Source organism: Vulpes vulpes, chromosome 10, assembly GCF_048418805.1.
Source record: "Vulpes vulpes isolate BD-2025 chromosome 10, VulVul3, whole genome shotgun sequence".
In the NCBI taxonomy this organism is placed as follows: Eukaryota; Metazoa; Chordata; class Mammalia; order Carnivora; family Canidae; genus Vulpes; species Vulpes vulpes.
This window is the reverse complement of record NC_132789.1, coordinates 10,507,481-10,528,232: the sequence shown is the minus strand read 5'-3', so window position 1 is coordinate 10,528,232 and position 20,752 is coordinate 10,507,481. Positions and strand designations below refer to the sequence as shown.

The window sequence follows — 20,752 nt, the reverse complement described above, 5'->3', positions numbered from 1 at the left end:
GCACCCTGTTTATATATTAGGTAGTGAGTGCCACATTATTGGGAGGTATTCAAGTGTAGGAAAAGGATTGTTTTGTAGGTTCAATGTTGTGGAGGGAATTCAAGCCAGGTACCCTCAGTCATAAAGCCGTGGTTTCATCCTCTTCCATCAGTTGGTCATTTCCTGATTCACAGGTCATTTAAGAAATCCTCCATTGGAGGGGCACCCGGGTGGTTCAGTGATTGAGCGTCTGTCTTTGGCTCAGGGCGTGATCCTGGGGTCCTGGGATCGAGTCTCGCATCACGCTCTCTTCAAGGGGCCTACTTTTCCCTCTGCCTATGTCTCTGCCTCTCTCTCTGTGTCAATCATGAATAAATAAATACAATCTTAAAAAAAGGAAAAAAGAAATCCTCCATTGGAGATGGTATTCTGAACACACTCTCGAGATCCTACCGAAATGACAGCAAAGATGTGTTAAAAGTATCATGCAACTAACTCAACAGGTTGGAAATCAAGAAAATCGGCGTCAAGGGACCAGCACATTTGAGGAATGTTGAGAAGGGAGAAAGCAGAGAGTCAAGATTCCACGAAGATGTGGGGCTGATCATATACACAAGCCTTCAACTACTGCCCTAGACTCTAGAAATCATAGGGAAGAGATGAAAAAATCTACTAATGCTGCTGGATCCTAAGTCGAGGCACCACTGGTGAACTGGAGACAATGAGACCATGACACAGGTGCAGGATGGGATGAAGGAGGACAATTTTTGGCCTGAAACATTATAATGAAGAAAGTACTTCTGCAGGGTGGGAAGGGCTCTGAGGATTTTGAGGGTGGGGCCCTGGCATTTCAAAGACAAAGGGGTGTGCAGGGAGGGCATCTGGGAGCTCTCACTCAGGGCTTCAAAGGTGGCATTACTTTAAAATTCCCCTTCTCTTGGGGCACCTGGGTGGCTCAATTGGTTAAGTGTCCACCTTTGGCTCAGGTCATGATCCCAGAGTCCTGGGATGGAGCCACACATCGGGCTCCCTACTCAGAGAATCTGCTTTTCTCTCTACCTCTGCCCATCTCCTTGCTTGTGCACTCGCGCTTTCTCTCTCTCTCTCTCTCTCTCTCGATCACTCTCTCTAAACTAAGTGAATAAAATCTTTAAAAAAATTCTCCTTCTCTTGAGCTGGGAGGACCTCAGCATCAATCCTGGACCTCCAGGTTCTCATTACCCGTTTTCTCTCTTTGACGGCCTTCTAGCTGTGCCCTCATTTTTGTTGGCTGAAAGTTAGCCCTTCTCAGTTTCATTTCTTCACCAGGAAGTTACCTAAAATGGGGCAAGACCTCTGAGGATGCAGAACAGGTGACTCAGGAGCCGTGGTTTTCATGTGATCATTTCCGTCTTCCCTTACATATTTGCTCCTCATTTTCCAAATCTCATGAATCTGTGCCGGAACCAGCAATTCCACATACCAGCACCTAGAGCTTTCTATAAGCCCCTGGGGCCTGCTGGCTTTGCATAAGCTACCATAGTTTAGCAGGAGAGAAATCCTTATCAAAAACATTTTTATTTTTTGCAAGAAAAATTGCTTCTATGTTTCTTGTGGTCATACAAGTAATACAAGCTTATTGCGCAAAATTGATGAAGTCAGGGGCACCTGGGTGGCTCAGTCAGGTCCTCATCCCAAGGTGCTGGCCGCACCCCCCCCCCCACCGCCAACTGCCCCACCCCGGTCTTCCTGCTCAGCTGAGTGAGAGCCTGATTCTCCTTCTCTCTCTGCCCCTTCCCTGGTTGTGCTCTCTCTCTCTTTCTCGCTCTGCCCTTCCTCCTGCTTGTTCTCTCTCTCTCTCTCTCTCTTTCTGAAATAAAAAATAAAAATCTTTAAGAAGACATTTAGTTCTTCCATGAACCAAATGCTACAAAATACAATTAAAGAAAACATACTGAGTACATGAGTACAATAACATAGAAACAAATATGTAAGAATAACATGACCCAGGAAATAAGAGATCTATGCAGTGAAAAATTATAATAGTCACAGTGTCATTAAAAAAAATTAAAAGTAGTGTAGAGAAACTCCAAATTCACGGATGGAGGTTCTCACTAGAACATTGATGTTGTTCTTCCTAAACTAATTTATGTAATTCCAATCTAATGCCTCCCCATATTTTGGGTGGAACTTCATTCATTGAGTGTAAAATTAACATAGAAATAGAGAGGGCCTAGAGAAGCCAGGGCTTTTCCCCCCTCTAATATAAGATTTATTTGTTATTATTTTTTAATAGAACAATGATTTCCAGGAGGCTCTCAGGTAGATTTACACAAATTAATTGCTTTCACTGTTGGAAGCAGAATAATTAGGATATATATATATATTTGGTTAGAAAAAGGGAAAAAAGGTATTGAACTTAGATTCCAACTACTGATTCCAATTTGGATTACTTTTTAATTACAGTGTATTTAACATACAGTGTTATATTAATTTCAGGGGTACCATATAGTGATTCAATAATACTGTATATTACTCGGCACTCATCCTGATAGGTGTACTCTTGATTCCCTTTGCCTATTTCACCCAATCCCCCACAGCCATCCTGTCTGGTGACCTCCTGTTTGTTCTTTTAAGAGTCTGTTTTTTGGTTTGTCTCTTTTTTCCTTTGTTTGTTTTGCTTCTTAATTTCCATATAGGAGTGAAATCATATGGCATTTCTCTTTCTCTGACTGACTTATTTCACTTAGCATGATATCCTCTAGATCCAACCATGTTGTGGCAAATGGCAAGATTTCGTTTTTTTTTTTATGGCTGGGTAATATTCCATTGTATATATAGACCACACCTTCTTTATCCATTCATCAGTCAATGGACACTTGCGCTGCTTCCATAATTTGGCTATTGTAAATAGTGCTGCAATACACACAGAGATGCATGTATCTTTCCGAATTAGTGTTTTTGTATTCTTTGAGTAAATACCCAGTAGTGGAATTGCTGGAGTGGTAATTTTATCTTTAATTTTTTTGAGGAACATCCATACTATTTTCCACAGTGAGAAGCCAGGGGTTTTGATAAAAAGAGAACAGAGTTTTCTACAAGATACTAAGAATTATTACAAGGCTATAATCATTAATACAAGGTAGCAGTATCTCAAGGATACAAAAATAGACCAATGGAACAGAATAGAGACTCACACATAGATGAGCTAGGGGTGTATATCGGAGGTGACCTCGTGGGGCTGTGGGGAAAGGGTTGTCTCTCCAACAAAAGCCGCTGGGATAATTGGGCATCCAGATAGAAGGACTAGAACTTAGCCCTACCTCATACCATTTAAAAATAAATGCCTTTTGTTGCTTGTGTTTTGGTATCATATCTATGAAACCATTGCCAAATCCAATGTCATGAAGCTTTTCCCCTATGCTTTCTTCCAGGAGTTTTACAGCCTGGGGTCTTTTAAGTCTTTAGTCCATTTTGAGTTGCTTTTTGTGTGTATGGTGTAAGATAAGAGTCTAATTTCATTCTTTTGCATGTGAGCGTTCAAATTTTCCATTGCTATTTATTGAAAAGCTATCCCTTCCCCCCCTGTGTACTCCTGGCAACTTGCTGAAGATCAGTTGACTGTGTATGTGAAGCACAGGCAACGCAAGCAGAAATAGGCAAGTGGGACTCCATCACACTGAAAAGCTTCCATAAAGCAAGTGAAGCAATCAGTGGAATAATAAGGCAACCTATGGAAAAGGAGAAAATATTTGCAAACCATAAATCATAAGGACGTAATTTGCAAAATAATGAGGTGCTGCTACCCCTCAATAGCAAAAAGACTAACGTAACCTAATTTAAAAGTGGCCTAGGGACTCCAACCGACATTTCTCCAAAGAAGACACACAGATAGCCAACAAGAGTATGAAATGATGCTCACCATCACTAACCATCAGGGAACCGCAAATCAAAACCATAAGCTATCACTTCACACCTATTAGAATGGCTATTACCAAGAAAACAAAAGACACAGGTGTTGGTGAGGATGTGGGGAAACTGGAACCCATGTGCACCGTTGGTGGGAATGCAAGATGGCACAGCCATTACAGAAAAGTATGGGAGTTTCCCCCAAAATAAAAACAGTACTATCGTATGATTGATGTGGCTTTTCAATTAAACTACTGATGACTGTAACATTGCTTATAATCATGAAACACTCTCAGAAGACAACACAAGTGGATTATCCTCTTTATTTATTATGGTGTAATGATGTAGCTGTTATATGTGATATCAAAATTTCCTAGTCAGCCTAGAGTGATAACTAGATAAAGGTGACAAAGCAGGTAACAAAACTGATTCAACTGAGTTGAATCCCATTTTATTTATTTATTTATTTATTTATTTATTTATTTACTTATTTATTCATTCATTCATTTTAAGATATTTTATTTATTTATTCATGAGAGACACACAGAGAGAGGCAGAGACAGAAGCAAGCTCCCAGAGGGAAGCTGGATGTCAGACTTGATCCCCCACCACCCCACCCCAGGATCATACCCTGAGCCTCCGAAGACAGACGCTTAACCACTGAGCTACCCAGGCGTCCCAAATCCCATTTTTATAAAAACACCATAAACACGAGGAGACAGGGAGAGTCTGAGAAAAGGCTGAAGAGAGGCCCCAAATTTTAACAGGTTGGAGGGAGGGACTGTGGAACGTTTATTTTTATTTATTTTTTTTAAATGATGTCTTATAACCAAGTAATGTCTAGAAGGAAGAAGTTCAAACTCCCAGATCCCCAGGCACAGTAAACGGTGCCCACCACACGGGGAAGCACCAGGGTCGTTCATGAGGCAGAGAACGAAGGGAGAACATGGAAGAGCCTTTGTCATAGTTTCGGCAGGCAAGGCAAGGCAAGACAGGCTTTGGATAGGCTGGTTTGAATGATTTTGGTGGCATCTGGAGGATAGGGGCCATCCCTATCCTATATTGTCTGGTACCTGGCCTGGGGCAAGTTGACAGGTGGATGGTGGTCCAGGGTTTGAGTGTGGAAGCCCACAGAGGAGGTGGTTCAGAGTCTGGGCTCTGGGTTGGTTGGTTTGCATATGAAAGGTGAGCTCACCGCTGAGTTGTTGGCTATCTCTAGGGATTAGCTACCCTGGGAGGGGCAGTGTCTCCAGGATCAGCAAGACCCCAGAAGTCAAAATATCAGAAAATATAGAAAAAGAAAGGTTTGACTAGTGCAGAAGCACCAGTAGGAATGAGGTTGGAGCGGAGGGTGGCGAGGCGGAGTGGGGTGAGGGTAGCGGGGAGACATAGTGAGATGGTAGCTTCTTCTCGGTGCCCACCGTGTAGTCAAGGACACTGGCTGAGAAGAGCATGAGATTCAGAGCAAGGACTAGGGTTCAAGTTCAGACTCTGTCTCTCACTTGCCGGGTGACCCTGGGCAAGTTCCCTGACCTCAGTCTATTATTATGGCAACAGCAATAAAACCCATCTCACAGGGATGCTGCAGACTTAAAAGGAGGAAATTGGGACACAGACAAGATCAAGACTTTGTCAGCCACTCGAGGTGAGCGGCAACTCAGGCAACAAGAGCATGCTTGTGACTTCTTTTGTGAGCACTTCTGCCCGGGATGGGGGTGGGGATTAATATTTCAGAGCCTTGTAAATGAAAAGCTCTTTCTTGGTACCAAGGATGAGACAGAGTGACAACATCTATGGGTCTAGCATATTCTTTAATCCAGTGATTCACCTTCTGGGGCAGAGCTGTGTAATGTATGGAAATAGAATGTGTATCACATGTATAATTTTACATTTCTAGGAGCCGCATGAAAAAGTGAAAAGAAACAGAGAAGTCCGTTTTGATATGACTCCATATCTCAATGAATTTTGTCATTTCAACATGCAATCAATATAAAAAATTACCAGTTATCAAGAATGTGACATTCTTGGGGACCCTGGGTGGCTCAGTTGGTGAAGCCTCTGCTTTCAGCTCAGGTCATGATCCCAGGGTCCTGGGATTGAGCCCCTCATCAGACTTACTGATCAGCGAGAAGTCTGCTTCTCTCACTCCCTCTGCCACTGCCCCCTGCTTGTGTTTGCTCTCTCTCTCAAATAAATGAATAAATAATCTTTTTTTTTTAAAGTGACATTCTTCCTCTTTCTGGTGTGTGTGCTAAGTCTCTGAAACTTCATTTGTGTTTTACATCCCACCAGGCACATTTCAATTTGGACCAGCTGCATTTCCAATGCTCAGGAAGCCACGTGTGACTCGAGGCTACGGCATCAGATGGGGCAGTTCTGAAAGTTTTCATATATATATATATATAATCAGAAATGTAGACAGAGGAGGAATCAAAGATGCTGTTCTTAGGATTATTTGTAATTGAAATTTAGAAGGATCGAAAACGAGTCAATATTAAAAGTCAGTCCACACAAATGTCAATCCAGGAGGCAGGGATTTTTGTCTGTTTCCTTGGCTGCTGTGTTCCCAGCGCCCAGAACAATGCCTGGAACACAGTAGGTACTCAGTATATATTTCTAGTTGAATCTATTCGTGTACACGCACGTAACACGTGGATATACCTCTTGGCTCTGTGACTTGCAGGTAATAAACTCCCATCACATGGTATTTGCTATTCTTTTTATTGTTGTTGACGATTGTTGGGACTATAACCCTCCCATTAGGAACACAGAAGAAGGTTAAGGCTCTCTGATTGTGTCTCTGTGATTATTGTCAGAGAACAGGCTGGAGCAGGGTAGGGCTACAGGGAAACGTTATCTCTGAGAGGAGAAAGAGCATAGACTAGGGGAAGAGGGGGCAGGGGACCTGCATTCTGGCCTGAGGTCTGGCATCAGCTAGCCCTTGGGGTCAGAGCAGTCTTCTGCCTCCTGGATCAAGGGAACTCTCCCGAACACCAAACGAAGGGGCTGGCCTGGATGATTCCTGAGCTCTTTCCCCTAAAGGGCACAGGCATTCAGAGGATGGTACACATCCAGTTTTCTTCCTGCTGGGGAATGGACTGTGTCATGCCTGTGTTGAGGCTCCCAGAGGATACAGGGCGCCAACCATAATCATGGTATGAATATGTCCTGTGTTCAGAGGTTATCCAATTGTCCTCATAGTCTTCTTCTTCGAGCTGAAAAGGTAAAGCACATGATCACATTGGAGAATCGATCCTTCCACCTTGGCACTGGGTCTCAGTGAGCATATATAGCAGATACCGTGTGGCATGCTACCTGGATCCCCCTTGAGGAAGGACGAATAAGTCTCAGCTGCTGGGGAGATGGTCAGCAGGTAGATGTCAGAGGTCAGCCCCTCCCTTCAGGGGCAGCTCGACTACAGAAAGCCTCACGTTCAAGACTATACCTTTTTCTGAGTTGCCCACATTTGGTGACCGATCCATGTGCCGAGTCTAAAGGCCTGACCACACCAGATTGCAGCAGGGCGACTCTGAAGGCCATTGGAGCTCCAGAGGGGTGGGCTAAGACTGTCACTGCTGCACCCCACTGCCCCAAGTGTGGCACAGGAAAAGCTGAGCGTTGGCATTAGAGTCCATCGACTTTGGATCCCAGCTCTACCACTACCTAGCTAAATGTCATTGAGCAGGTGACTTCATCTCTCTGAGCCTCCTTTGCTCCTCTGTAAGATGGGAGTAGCTAACACACTTCAAAGGGTATGGTGATGATTTAATAAGATAATGTAGCATTTAGGACAGAACCTGAGTCCAAAGCAAATATTCAATACATGGTGGCTGTTATTGTTCATTATGATTATTCATAAAGGAATGAGCCCACCAGAGCTGTGGAAACAACTGCCTCTGGCCAGGGTAATGTAAACTAAAGAATGAACTCCGGAGAAGGGGTATGCAAATCCTAGGAACTCTCTGAATGTGTCCCCGATGACTGAAATTATGAAACATATCCTGAAACTCAATGAATATGTAACTTCTGGCAAGGAGCAATTTTTTTTGGATAGAATGTTTCTTTGGAAAAATGGAGGTCACTTGACCTCTCTAAGCCTGTTTCCTCACCTGTGACACGGGGAGGGGAGAACGAGCCTGTCTCAAAGGACATGATGTGAGGATGGAGACAAGACAAAACATGCAAAATGCTCCACACAGGACTTAGAACATAATAGGAGGTCAGCACACCTTAGATAATGACCACAATTTTTGCTGTAATGTTAGAATGCATTAGTCTCATATGCCCCATGCTGTGTAGAGGGGCTAGGGGATTACATAAAGGAGGAAGCAGGTTTTACCAGCACGTCCCAGGAGCCCACTGGAGACCCATCCCATTTCTTAAAGCATGGGTAACTCAACCAGACTCTGGCCTCCTGTGCCAGCCGCTGCCAGCTGTATCTGTCTCTACCAGCCACGTTTCCCGTCGGGTCAGCAGGGTCCAGAATCACAGGCCTGGAGAGTAACAGTCAGAAAGGGACAGGTGAGGAACTAGGGCTGTGTTGGGGGAATCCACATGCTCCCAGCAGTGCCAAACAGGAGCCTGGCACAGGCTGGGACTCAGGATAGGAACAGGATGCTGTTCCCTGGGGCGTGTCCTGAGTGCCCTGCCTCGTGGTGGGTGGTGGGTGGTGGGTGGTGGGCACAAGGAGAAAAAGCCTTGCACTTGGATCTGACAGAGCTGTGTTCGAATTTTACCTCTGCCCTTTATTAGTGGTTTGACCTTGGGCAGTTCACTTGACCTCACTAAGCCTGTTTCCTCACCTGTGATATGGGTAAACAGGTCTGTCTCAAAGGACATGATGTAAGGATGGAGACAAGACAAAACATGTGAAATGCTTTGCACAGAACTTGGAACATAATGAGAGGTCAGTACACATCAGCTATAACGACCATAATTTTTGCTATTGTATTAGAATGCATTAGTCTTACAGCAAACTCTTAATTCCTGGGAGCAATTATGATTATTGCTCTAGCTGTTGTCATTTTAGTTCAAATTTTGGCTATTTCACTCATTTTCTGTTACTGTTAAGACAAGCTCCTTACCCCTCAGAACCCCAGTTTACCCATCTGTACGGTGGCTATGGCATGCCTACCTCACAGGGTTCGAGGTTATTGTTTAAATCAGATGGGGGTAGTAAAATGCTCAACACAATGGCTAACCATAGAAGGTGACCAGCAAATGAAGAGTCTTCCCACTTCCTTCATTTCCAAGGTACCATAGCTATATCCAGGGGCTCATTTACGTGGCGAGTTAACTCATGCGGGGATAGAGTACCTGGGTTTTGCAAGCTGCCTCATCAGGTATTGTCTGATAATCGGGGTTTCAAAGTTGTAATACTTTGTCCAGTGGATGCAAAGCTGCTGGTAGTTCAGGACTAATTTCAAGACGGTCTGAAATCCCTCAGCTGTGATGAATTCTGTTTGGTTGTTTCCACGCTCCCAGGCATAGACTGTCAGGAGCTCCAGGGCATACTGCGGTGGCAGGGGCTTTCCAAGCTTCTGCTTACACTGAGAGTAGGAAAAATAATCAGAAACATGCAATTGTCCAGCTAGGGTGTAAAGCACATTTCCTAAAGGCCAAATCCAGCCTGCCATCTGCTTTTGTCAATAAAATTTCCCTGGAGCAAAGCTACACCCATTCATTTACATGTAGTCTATGGCTGCTTTCATGCTACGGAGTTGTGTAGTTGTGACAGAGATCATGTGGCCCACAAGGTCTAAAGTATTTCCTACCTAGGACATTATGGAAAAATTTTACTGACTCCTGGTTAAGAGCTTGGGCTCTAGATTCTGAGTGATGTGGGTTTGAGTCCTAACTCCACCAGTGTCCATTCTGGAAAGACAACTTAGACTCTTAGAGCCTCATTTTTACTTACCTGCCAGGTGAGTGGTCATAATAGCACCAAGCTCATAAGGATACTGTGAAAATTAATCAAGAGGAAGAACTCATAGTGTTCCTAAGAGCCAAACGAAATTCCCTTTGGAGTAAGATATAAAACCCAAAGCTTCAAATGATTTCACAAACAGTTTTCAAATACCATGACCAGGACATAAATAACCAGGCACACAAGGAAACAAGATACCAAGAGTAATAACCAGCAGAAAAAGTGAAAATAGTAATATCCACAAAACTTTAAATATTGAAGGATCAGTAAGAGACTTCAAAATAACTGGAAATGTTATGTTTACAGAAATAAAAGAAGAGCTCGACCTATAGGAAATTAGAAGCCATGCAAAGTAATTTAGCATATTTGAAAAATAATAAAATAGAAATTGTAGAACAAAAAATTACAATAACTGTAATTAATAACTGCAAATTACACGCTGTTAAGGGAAAGCTAGTGAATTGGAAACTATGTTAGAATAAACTATTCATAATAAAGCACGGAGAGACAGAAAGATGGAAAATATGGAAGAGAATATAAAGATAATGGAAGATAGACTGAGGTCTAACATGCATTTAATTGGAGTTTCAGGAGGCAAGGAAAAGAGAGAGACAATGTTTTAGGAAAATGGCTGAGAGTTTCCCAAACTGATGAGATATCCATTCACAGATTCAGGAAGTACCCAGTGAACTTCAAGTAGGACAAGTTAAAAAAAAGGAATCATTATTAAGAACCTCAGATTGAGGGGCACCTGGGTGGCTCAGTTGGTTGAGCATCGGCCTTCAGTTTGGGTCGTGGTCCCAGGGTCCTGGAATTGAACCCTGAGTTGGACTCCCTGCTCTATGGAGAGCCTGCTTCTCCCTCTCTCTCTGCCATTCCTCTCACTTGTGCTCTCTGGCTCTCTCTCTCCCTCTCTGTGTCAAATAAATAAAATCTTTTAAAAAAGACACCTCAGACTGAAATGAAACAAAATCAAAGAGAAAAATATAAATGCAGCCAGAGGAATAAGATTACCTACAAAGGAGCCACAGTTAGCCTGACAAATGACTTTTTCACTAGTGACCCCAGAAGATGGAGTGATATATTCCATGTACTGAAATGGCCGCCAATCGGGCAAAAATGCCTATTAACAATGAAGGTAAAATCAAGACATTTTCAGGCAAACAAAAACTAAGAGTTCATTATCAGAGGACTCTCACCAAAATAAATCTTCTGGGACATACTTCTCGAAGAAGGAATGTGATCTCAGGAGGAAGATTAGAGACGTAGGAAGGAGTGAATGGTGAAGAACATAGCAAATATGCAGATAGATAAAATGATTTCATTTTATCTAAAATGATTTCATTTTATCCCACTGGTATGGGAAATAATAGTAATGTTTTGTGCACTTGAAAATATAGAGACTTGAAAGACACAGCAAAGTGGCATGTAAATTGGACGTAGTGTTGGTGATGGTGAGTGGAGTTAAAGTATGGTGAGATTCCTGTATTGTTTTATGAGAAAGAAGAGAGAGGGAGAGGGGAAGGGGAGGAGGGGCAGGGATGGGGGGGGGGGGGGGAAAGGTAGGAGGGCCAGAGACAATTCCTTGTCGTGCTGGACTATCTTCCTCATTGTAAAACAACTAGTATTCCTGGCTTCTTTCCACTAATTGTCAGTAGCATCCTTGCCCTTGATCACCATGGTTACCAAAAATGTCCTCATGAATTTTCAATGTCCTTGGGAACAGTGTTACACTTGTCAAGGACCACTTTTTGTAAGTTCTAAAACGCTCAGGCTCCATGATCAAATTTCCTCAAACAGCAAACTAAGATGTCTAGCAAAGGATTGTCTTGCTTTGCCTTAAAGATTATTTTTAAAGCAGGAAGATTATTCTTAATTACTTTCTTCCATTCGTTAAGTCATCCAAAGACATACATGTATATTATAAAATGTATATTATATGTTAGGCAAACTCTTAAGTCAGAAAACCCAAAGTCAAGTTTTTGTTCTGCTGCTTATTAGCTGAAAGAGCCATCTCACTCTTACTCTCTTTCTGTAATATAGGTTTGATGATACCTCCCTTACTCAGCTCACAGAATCACCATAAATATTAAATAAGATATAGGATATTAGGAAGTAAGCAGAAATTCATATCAAGAACTGCAAAAGATGAAATATTATGAGCCTGGCACAAGCTAAGCACATAACACATGTCTACTTTATTACGTGTGCTCCAGGAGTAGTTCAAAGAAAGCACATTTATTAGGACCAGCTATGCCGGGCACCACATTTTGTGGTTTACTCCTGCTATGCCATGTTACTCTTTGCAAATGAGAAAACAAGAAGCAGAGGGAGGTTCGAGGTCAGAAAGCCAGGAAGCGCACAGAAGTGTATGTGCGCACACCTTATGCGCATTTATGTGTGGCATTCATTAATTTACTCAGCGATTACTTATTGAGCATCTATTATGCGCCAGGCATTGTTCTAGGTTCTGGAGATACAGCAGTGAATAAAACATACAAGTCCCTTCCTTTATGCACATTTTTAGGGGGGAGATAGACAATCCCACAGGCTGGAGTAGAGCTTCCCTCTTGGAGGAACTTCAAGGAAGGCAGCATGGACTGAAGGGCTGAGAGAGGGTTTTCAGAGATGTCAAGGGCAGACCCTGGGAAACTCGTATGATGACTGGGTCCAAGGTGAGAGTGACGAAGGCGGTGACAATTGGATATATTTTAGATACGGGACCAACATCACTTGTCAACTGGTTGAATAGAGCTGTGTGTGCAAAACAGTCCAGAAAGACCCGTGGTTCAGGCCAGAGTAACTGGAAGCATGGAGTTGTCATTTCCGGAGATGAGAGGGACCAGGAGGAATGAGACACCTTGGGTCCACTGGCACCTGTCCCAGGCCCTTGGCCTCCCCTTCTTTTCCTCCCGCTCCTGCCCCTCCCGCTGCTCCTCCTTCTCTGCTCCACACACAACCTTCCCCCTCCCCCTCTCCTCCTTCTCCCCTTTGCATACCTCGCTCATCGCCCTCCCGCCTTCCCACCCTCTATTCTCTACACTCCCTCCTCTCCCTCCTCCTCCTCTGCTGCCCAGGCGGGAGGAACGTACCGTTTGGTACCAGTGCTTGACGAGGCGAATGAGGCTCTTCACCTTGGTTGGACGCTGCCTCAGGAAGTCTCGCTGCAGCTCCGTGAAGCAGGTGGAGAACTCGCCTTCTGTCCCCAGGTTCTCACACTCTTGGATTAGCTTGATGTAGACTTGAGGGTTGGGTCTGTGGTTATTGGTCCACTGACCTGTTAGGGACAAATCCATAACTTTAAGATGTCTCCCTTCTCTTCCTTCAGTGGTGCTGGGGAGACAAGCTTGCTGGCCGTGGGGGCTCAGCAGAAGGGGCCACAGGCCTAGAGTCAGGTGCCCCGAAGTCCATCCCAGGCTTTCCTTCTCCTAGCTTTCCTGCTGTCACCCCGTCCAGGTTGCCATCACTGCTCTCTCCCACCAGGCCTAGATAGCAGCCTCCTCAACGGTTGCCCCACAGCCCATTCTCGACCCAGCACCCAGAGAGGCTTTTCAAAACCTGATCACCCTGCTTCTGGCTTCCCACAACATCTGAAATAAAATCCAGAGTTCCCACAGTGGCCTGTGAAATTTGATGTGATCGGTCTCCTGCCGCCTCTCCCATCTCGCCTCCTACCTTGCTCCCTGGCCTTTTTTCTCTTCTTAAATATGTCAAGTTCAGACCTGTCTCAGGGTCTTTGCACTTGCTATTTCCTCTTCCTGGAATACCCAGATCTTCCCATGGCTGGCTCCTTCTCTTCCTTTGGGCCTCAGCTCAGATGTCACCTGCTCAGGGGGCCCTGTCTCATCACTCTGTCTGAAGAAGCCCTCCATCCTCCATCACTCCCCATTGTATCACCCTGTTAGATTTTTGTCACATCAGGTAGCAATCCATTTATCTTGTTTCTGTACTCATTGTCAGGCTCCGGGGCAGAGGTGCCTTGCTTGGGCCATTCGTGGCCATAGAGGAGTGCCTGGTACACAGTAGGTGCTCAGTGGATCACCTGTGCTTATTATTGTTGATTGAATGTCTCCATCCTCTGGTTTCACCTCTCTTCCTATCTATTTTCCCTACTATGCTTGGGCCATCTTCCTAAAACATAAATATGACCATGCTACTTCCTTGCTTAAAACCTTTCCACAGCCCTCCATTGTGTTCAGGAGAAGTCCATGACCAAGGTTACAGACTTCTGCAGAATCAGCTCTCCTGGCTCACTTTCTGCTTACTCCCTCTTCATCCTCCCTACCCTCTTCCTCTGGCTCCACCTTCATCTCCTCCTCATCAGCCTCTTGCAGGTCTAACGCATCCTGATCTTTTCTTATCTCTGGCCTCTGCTTGTGCTGTTCCCTCTGCCTGGCATGTCCTTCCACCCCTTCTCTCTCCCCGTCTTATTTTTTTGTAGCCAAAGAAAGTAATGCCAGCACCCAACACTGGACATGGCAACAAGAAAGGATTCCCAAACTTTCTCATTTCTTGGTGCTTTGGATTTTCGATATTATCTTACAGGTCCCCTAGGCAACCCCCCCAAAAAAGAAACCCCCACAAAACCTCAAAACAACATCAACAACAAACAACACCAAAAAACCAGTTCGGTGTATGTAGTTCAGTTTGTACAACTGAACAGCAGTAGTTTGTGTGGTGTCCAACAGATGGCATGGTGTTTCCCTCAAAAAATTAAAATCTAAACTATTTCATGTGCCCCTGTGAGTTATTTCACTGTGGCATCCTGGGGTGCCCCGGTGCATAGTTGGGGAACTCACATTTTTGAACACCTACTATGTGCCAGGCCCTGTACAAGAGCTTCAGGTAGATGATCATTTAATACTTTGGAGAATGATCCAGGCATGGTTTAACCAGTTTTCCTAATGTGGACATCAAGCCTCTGAGAGGTGATGCTTCTCATCCAAATGTTTCTTCAGATTATCTATAGATTCCAACCCTCAGCATAAATTTAGTGAGGTCTCCTCATGTTTGGGGTGAAAGATGCAATTCACATGTTGACTCTATGCCAGATCTCCACTGCTTCATTTTTGGAAAGATGAAATCCCCACCCTTTGCCACAGTAGAACCAGCAAGCCCGACAGGTGTTGCATAAGAAATGTCTTGCCTCCAAATCGTGCCAATTTGCTGTTTAATGATGCTCCTGTGGCCAGTTGTGACCTCATTCATTCTAAGATCTCCTCCCCACTTTGAAGGCATGCTTCATCTTAGTTAAGACTCTCCAACTATGGGAAATTCATGCTCAGAAACATGAAAAAAGAAAGAAACTCCATCACAGGACAAGGCGGGAAAGCAACTTGTGTCTGTGAATGCTCACCCAGGACGTCAAAGGCAGGCAGCACATCAAACTCCACCCCCTCACCAAGCTGGGGGGACCTGAGGACAAAGCTGAGGGCGCGGGGCTTCTCCCACTGCAGACTCTTGACCTCAAAGTACACTTTAAAGGTTTCTTCTCTTTGACAGGCTTCCAGCTGCCTCTTAATTTCCCAAATGAACTGTCCTCGTTTCTCGAGCTGTTCCTGAAAACTCCTGAGATTGTTAAGAAAGACCACAAGGTCGGCATCTGATCGGCCTCTGAGGGTCGTGCCTTTGCCTGAAGAGCCACCCTAAAACAGATGAGCAAAATGAGAACTGACAGTCATTGAGAAGAGCCTCCCTAAATAAAATGATGAGGATGATCACTAACATTCTTGAACCTTACTTGGCCTCTGTGCTGAGGGCATCACCGGTCTAACTTCCATAATGCTCGCAGGATCCTATGACCCCCATACTCTTGTTATCAGCTCCCACTTTACAGATGTTATCAGCCCTAAGTGCTCAGAGAGGTGATACAGCCGCCCTGCCACACAGCGGGAGGCAGCAGAACTGTAGTTTGAACCCTGGCTGGCTGGTTCTAGGCTCTGCGTCCTTTACTCTTATATATGATTATACACCATACACTGGCCCATGCTGGGCGGTTTACATGCTGGTCATATAATCTGTACATCTCTATCAGGCACTGGGAATTACTGGGGAGGAAAAAGAAGCACAGAGAGGTGAAGTGACTTGGTCAAAGTTTCACAGCCAGCTGGTGCTATTTGCTTTCCAAAGTAATACCATTAACCAGCCCATGATACCTTAGAAATGGTGAGTCCCCATTGTGGATAGGGGAGAAAAGGATCCCTCATGCACTGTTGATGGGAATGGAAATTGGTGCAGCCACTGTGAAAGACAGTATGGAGCATCCTCAAAAAAATAAAAATAGAGCTACTGTATGATCCAGTCATTCCACTATTGGGTATTTACCCAAAGAAAATGAAAACACTGATTTGAAAAGATATAGGCAATCCTGTGTTTATTACAGTATTATTTACCATAGCCAAGATATGGAAGCAGCCCAAGTGTCCATCCACAGGTGAATGGATAAAGATGTGCTGTGCACACACACACACACACACACACACACACCACACACACCCTATGATATTATTCAGCCATAAGAAAAATGAAATCTTGCCATTTGCAACAACATGGATGGATCCAGAAGATATAAAGCTAAGTGAAACAAGTCAGACAGAGACAGACAAATACCATATGATTTCACTCATACATGGAATCTAAAAAATAAAAAACCCCCAAAGCAACAGACTCAAATACAGAGAAAAAACAATGGTTGCTAGAGGGGATGTGGGTACAGGGATGAGTGACATAAAAAAAAGGGATTAAGAAGTTCAAATTTCCAGTTTTAAAATAAGTCACAGGGATGAAAAGTATAGCACAGGGAATATAGTCAATAGTACTGTAATAACGCTGTGTGGGGACAGGTGATGATGATGTTTATCATGAAGAGCATTGAGTAATGTGCAGAATTGTCGAATCGATACATTGTATACCTGAAACTAAAATCACACTGTATGTTAATTATGCTCCAATAAGAAAAAGGAATGCTAGTTTATCAAGGGAGTTGAAAAGCCCAGTAGTGGGCAGCTCAGGTGGCTCAGCGGTTTAGTGCCACCTCTGGCCCAGGGCTTGATCCTGGAGACCTGGGATCGAATCCCACGTCAGACTCCCTGCATGGAGCCTGCTTCTCCCTTTGCCTGTGTCTCTGCCTCTCTCTCTCTCTCTCTCTGTCTCATAAATAAACAAATAAAATATTAAAAGAAAGAAAAGCCCAGCAGCATGGAGACAGCTGGCACCAGATGCCCTTTCAGCAACGTCTGGCTCTGTTCTTGTGGTGTATATATTTTATGGGAGGTGGCACCAACAGCTTCCAGCTACACAAAATCATTGGAATAATGTTTAGCTGTTGTTGGCTGGTGAGTGGCTCTGGAAGCCTTTATGTCAGAAAAACACAAAAACATGCCCCCAGAACATAAAGTCTTAACGGCTCAAAATTCTGCAGAAGCTGTTTGAGTCCCCAGCCTGGCCATTGGCAAATTGTTTACTACGAGAGCCGGCCTCTGTTTTTCTACCTCTGAAATGGACGTGGCCGAGGACGGTGGCTCATAAACTTCAGCCAGGGCACTGATTTAAAAGTTACAGATCGAGGGCCTGCCTCCCCTCAAAATCTTTTCTAACAAAGCTCTGCTTATATTTTCTTGGTATGGATATGTCAGAAACCACCAGCCCCAAAGAGCTTACTTAACCTTTTGCCCCCTCTCTCTGTCTCTAGGAACTCTTGCCCGTCCATCCACCCCCTCCCCCGCCAGGGAGGCTTGGGCTCACCTTGACAACTTTAGACACCCGCACAGGGTGGGCTGCACCTTGGAAACATCTCTCTTTCAGGAAAGTGGAGATGATGTGAATGGCTTCTTTGACCTGCCTGCGGAACAGCGTGTCTGGCAGGAGATAGTTTTCGATGAACCTGTCCAGATCCCTGGCGGGGGTCTCTTTGAGCTCGGGCATGCTTCTCAGGACAGGGACAGGAGAGCCCGTGGCTGCAGAACTGGCAGCTGGGAACAGCTGTCTGGTCTGTCTTCCCGTCTTGAGTCAGTTAGTTTCGTTTCCCTGGAAGGGAGGAGCTTAGCATGAAAAACATTCCTCTGAGCCTGAAACTGCCTCTGCCCTGCCAGCTCTGTCCAGAACTTACTATCTATCCTCTTGCCCTTTATGTAGCAGCCTAGGACATCAGACTTGTTTCCACTGGACTCTGAAACTGTTGCTTTTTTTTTTTTTTTAAGATTTTATTTATTTATTTGAGAGTGAGACCTAGTGGGTACAAACTGGGCTGGGAGGGGCAGAGAGAGAGAGGGAGAGAGAGACTCCCTGCTGAGCAGGGAGCCCAGGGGTGGATCCCAGGACCCAGTGATCAGGACCTGATCGGATGGCAGATGCTTAACCACCACCCCCCCCCCGAGGCACCCAGGTGCCCCTGAAACTATTGATTTTTTAACCAGTGTTAGTATCTCACCCAGAAGAAATTGTCATTAAAAACTCATTTGAAATTTCCTGCATCGTTTTTTTTTTGTTGTTGTTGTTCCTGACAAAATTGTCTTATAGTCTCCTATGATCTTATGCACACTGTAAAATGGAAAAGAAGTCAGAAAAATCAGGAAGCAGAAAGACAGCCTGTAATCCTAAAACTCAAAGATGCCCACTATAAACACTTTGGTATAGATCTTTTCAGATATTTTTCTAGGTTAACACACACATACACGCACGTGTGCAAAGTTCTGTCTTTTTTTTTTTTTTTTTATGATAGTCACAGAGAGAGAGAGAGGCAGAGACACAGGCAGAGGGAGAAGCAGGCTCCATGCACCGGGAGCCCGACATGGGATTCGATCCCGGGTCTCCAGGATCGTGCCCTGGGCCAAAGGCAGGCTCCAAACCGCTGCACCACCCAGCGATCCCAGTTCTGTCTTTTTTAAAAACGGAAGTAGCATCATTCTATATAGATTTTTCCTTTCGACTAATAGGCTTTATTTCATACAGCAATTTTAGGTTTACAGAAAAAGTGAACAGAAAGAACAGAGCTCCTGTCACAGCACCCCAACCGCTCTGACGGGCTAACTTGCTTCAAGCCTCTGCCCTCCTTGCTTGCGGACCTAAGTCCCTTGGTCTGTAGCAGAACCGACTTGCCCTGAGAGTTGCACACCACTGGTCTCCAGGTGTGAAAGAACAAACTTTCCCGGAAGATAAGGCTTGACCACATTCAAAAACAGCTGCCACGATGCCAGCAAGCCTGTTCAGGGTCCTGCCGACGGACGACTAACCACCTGCTTCTCCCACCCACAGCCCGTCTCCTGTTCCCTGCACGTATTCCCCTTTAAAGCCCTCCAGCTCCTCCTAGACAGGGAGGATGGTCTTTGGGACATCGGTGCACCATCTTCGCAGGTTGTCGGCTCCCGAATAAAGCAACCCTTCCTTTTCCCACCATCTGGGTCTCTCGAGTATTGATTTTTGAGCAATGAGCAGAGGAACCTGAGTTTGGAACCAGTTCTCTGCCTGGTGACACTCCCGGCTGTACTTCTGCTTCCACACCTACCTTATTATTAATGGTGGTGTGATACATTTGTTACAATTGATGAACTGGTATCGATATGTTATTATTGACTCATGTCCACAGCCTACCTTAGGGTTCTCTTTGTGTTTGTGCATTCTGCATAATGTCATACCTTGACCCTTATGAAATCATGCAGAACAGCTTCTCAAAAACACCATTCCCCATATATTCATCCCTTCCTATCTAGATCTTCCTTCTTTTCTAACTTATGCACTCAATGCTGTAAATTTCCTTCTGAGCACTGCTTTCACTGCACTCCACACATCTTAACTGGTTGTTTCTTCATCTTCATTTAGCACAGAATATTTTGTGTCATTTTAAAAAAGATTTTATTTATTTATTCACGAAAGACGCAGAGAGAGGCAGAGACATAGGCAGAGGGAGAAGCAGGCTCCCTGCAGGGAACCTGATGTGGAACTTGATCACAGCAGGACCCCAGAATCATGACCCGAACCGAAGGCAGACGCTCAAACACTCTGCCACCCACGTGCCTCTATTTCATTTTTAAAGAAGATTTTATTTGTGTATTTATTGGGTTGGGCGAGGAGCAGAGGAAGGGGGAGAGAACCTCAAGCAGACTCCTGACTCACCACAGAACCCGACGAAGGGCTTAAACCCAGGATCTTGATATCATGACCTGAGCAGAGACCAAGAGTTGGAGGCCCAACAGACTGAGTCACCCAGGCAACCCTGGCACAGACTAAAGTTTCTTTTGAGACTTCTTTGACTCGTGTGTCAGAAGTGTTGAGTCTCCAAACACTTTGGAAGTTTCCAGATATCTTGCTTTTATTGATTTCTCATTTAACTCCACCGTGGTAGAAAACATACTCTGTGTGACATTTGTTCTTTGGGATTTGCTGAGGGTGTTTAATGGCCTCAGATATGGTATATCTCGGTGAATGTTCCAGGGGAGCTTGAGAAGAGTTTGTATTGTTTTTGTTGGACGGTGCAGTCTAGAAATGCCAATCAGCTGTCTTTCTTAACCATTCTTCTTTTAACCAGCTCAGCAATTCATCGCCACTCCCCACTCCTTCTGTGTAGCATGTTGACCTATGCCGAAGGCAAAGGTAACCATGAAGGAGCTGGGCTTCCCTCTACATTGACACTCATTCTGGTTACCAGTCAGATTGTATTTCAGAGATTTTGTCTGCTTTCAAATGCCTTTTTGGCAATTGTGTTTGTTAATGAAGTATATGCTATGTACCTGTATAAAACCCCCAAACATGAGAGACTCCCTTTTCTGGGACTAACACTTAATCCTGGTTTTTGAAACAGGAGCTGCTGAACTATTAAACAGAGACTGAACACAGAGCTGCTGTATCTGCATTCGGGATAAAAACTGGACACTTTGCAGGAGATATGTTCCTGGTAACTGACATAACGTACTCAGAAAACCAACGGATAGTACCGTGCAGTTGCATCTTCCAATCAAAATTTCT

At 44.5% G+C, this 20,752-nt stretch overlaps 1 protein-coding gene across 1 annotated transcript; it reads right to left on the bottom strand.

The window, feature by feature from the left end:
• Positions 1-6,569: 6,569 nt before the first annotated feature.
• OAS1 (2'-5'-oligoadenylate synthetase 1) lies at positions 6,570-17,965 on the bottom strand. Its single transcript, XM_026018834.2, has 6 exons — positions 17,537-17,965; positions 15,150-15,438; positions 12,886-13,070; positions 9,184-9,416; positions 8,207-8,360; positions 6,570-7,082 (listed from the first exon to the last, which is right to left on the bottom strand). Exons 1-6 carry the CDS (start codon positions 17,714-17,716, stop codon positions 6,921-6,923), a joined length of 1,203 nt encoding a protein of 400 aa, XP_025874619.2. The 5' UTR covers positions 17,717-17,965; the 3' UTR covers positions 6,570-6,920.
• Between the last annotated feature and the right edge of the window lie 2,787 nt (positions 17,966-20,752).

What these genes read in the sequence shown, in the direction of transcription:
- OAS1 (XM_026018834.2), bottom strand. Translation starts at nt 17,716, where the DNA reads ATGCCCGAGCTCAAAGAGACCCCCGCCAGGGATCTGGACAGGTTCATC. An exon ending in GGGTGTCTAAAGTTGTCAAG is followed by an intron (nt 15,439 to 17,536) that starts GTGAGCCCAAGC and finishes CATCTGTTTTAG; the next exon opens with GGTGGCTCTTCAGGCAAAGG. An exon ending in AGGCAGCTTGCAAAACCCAG is followed by an intron (nt 8,361 to 9,183) that starts GTACTCTATCCC and finishes GTTACTCTCCAG; the next exon opens with GCCTGTGATTCTGGACCCTG.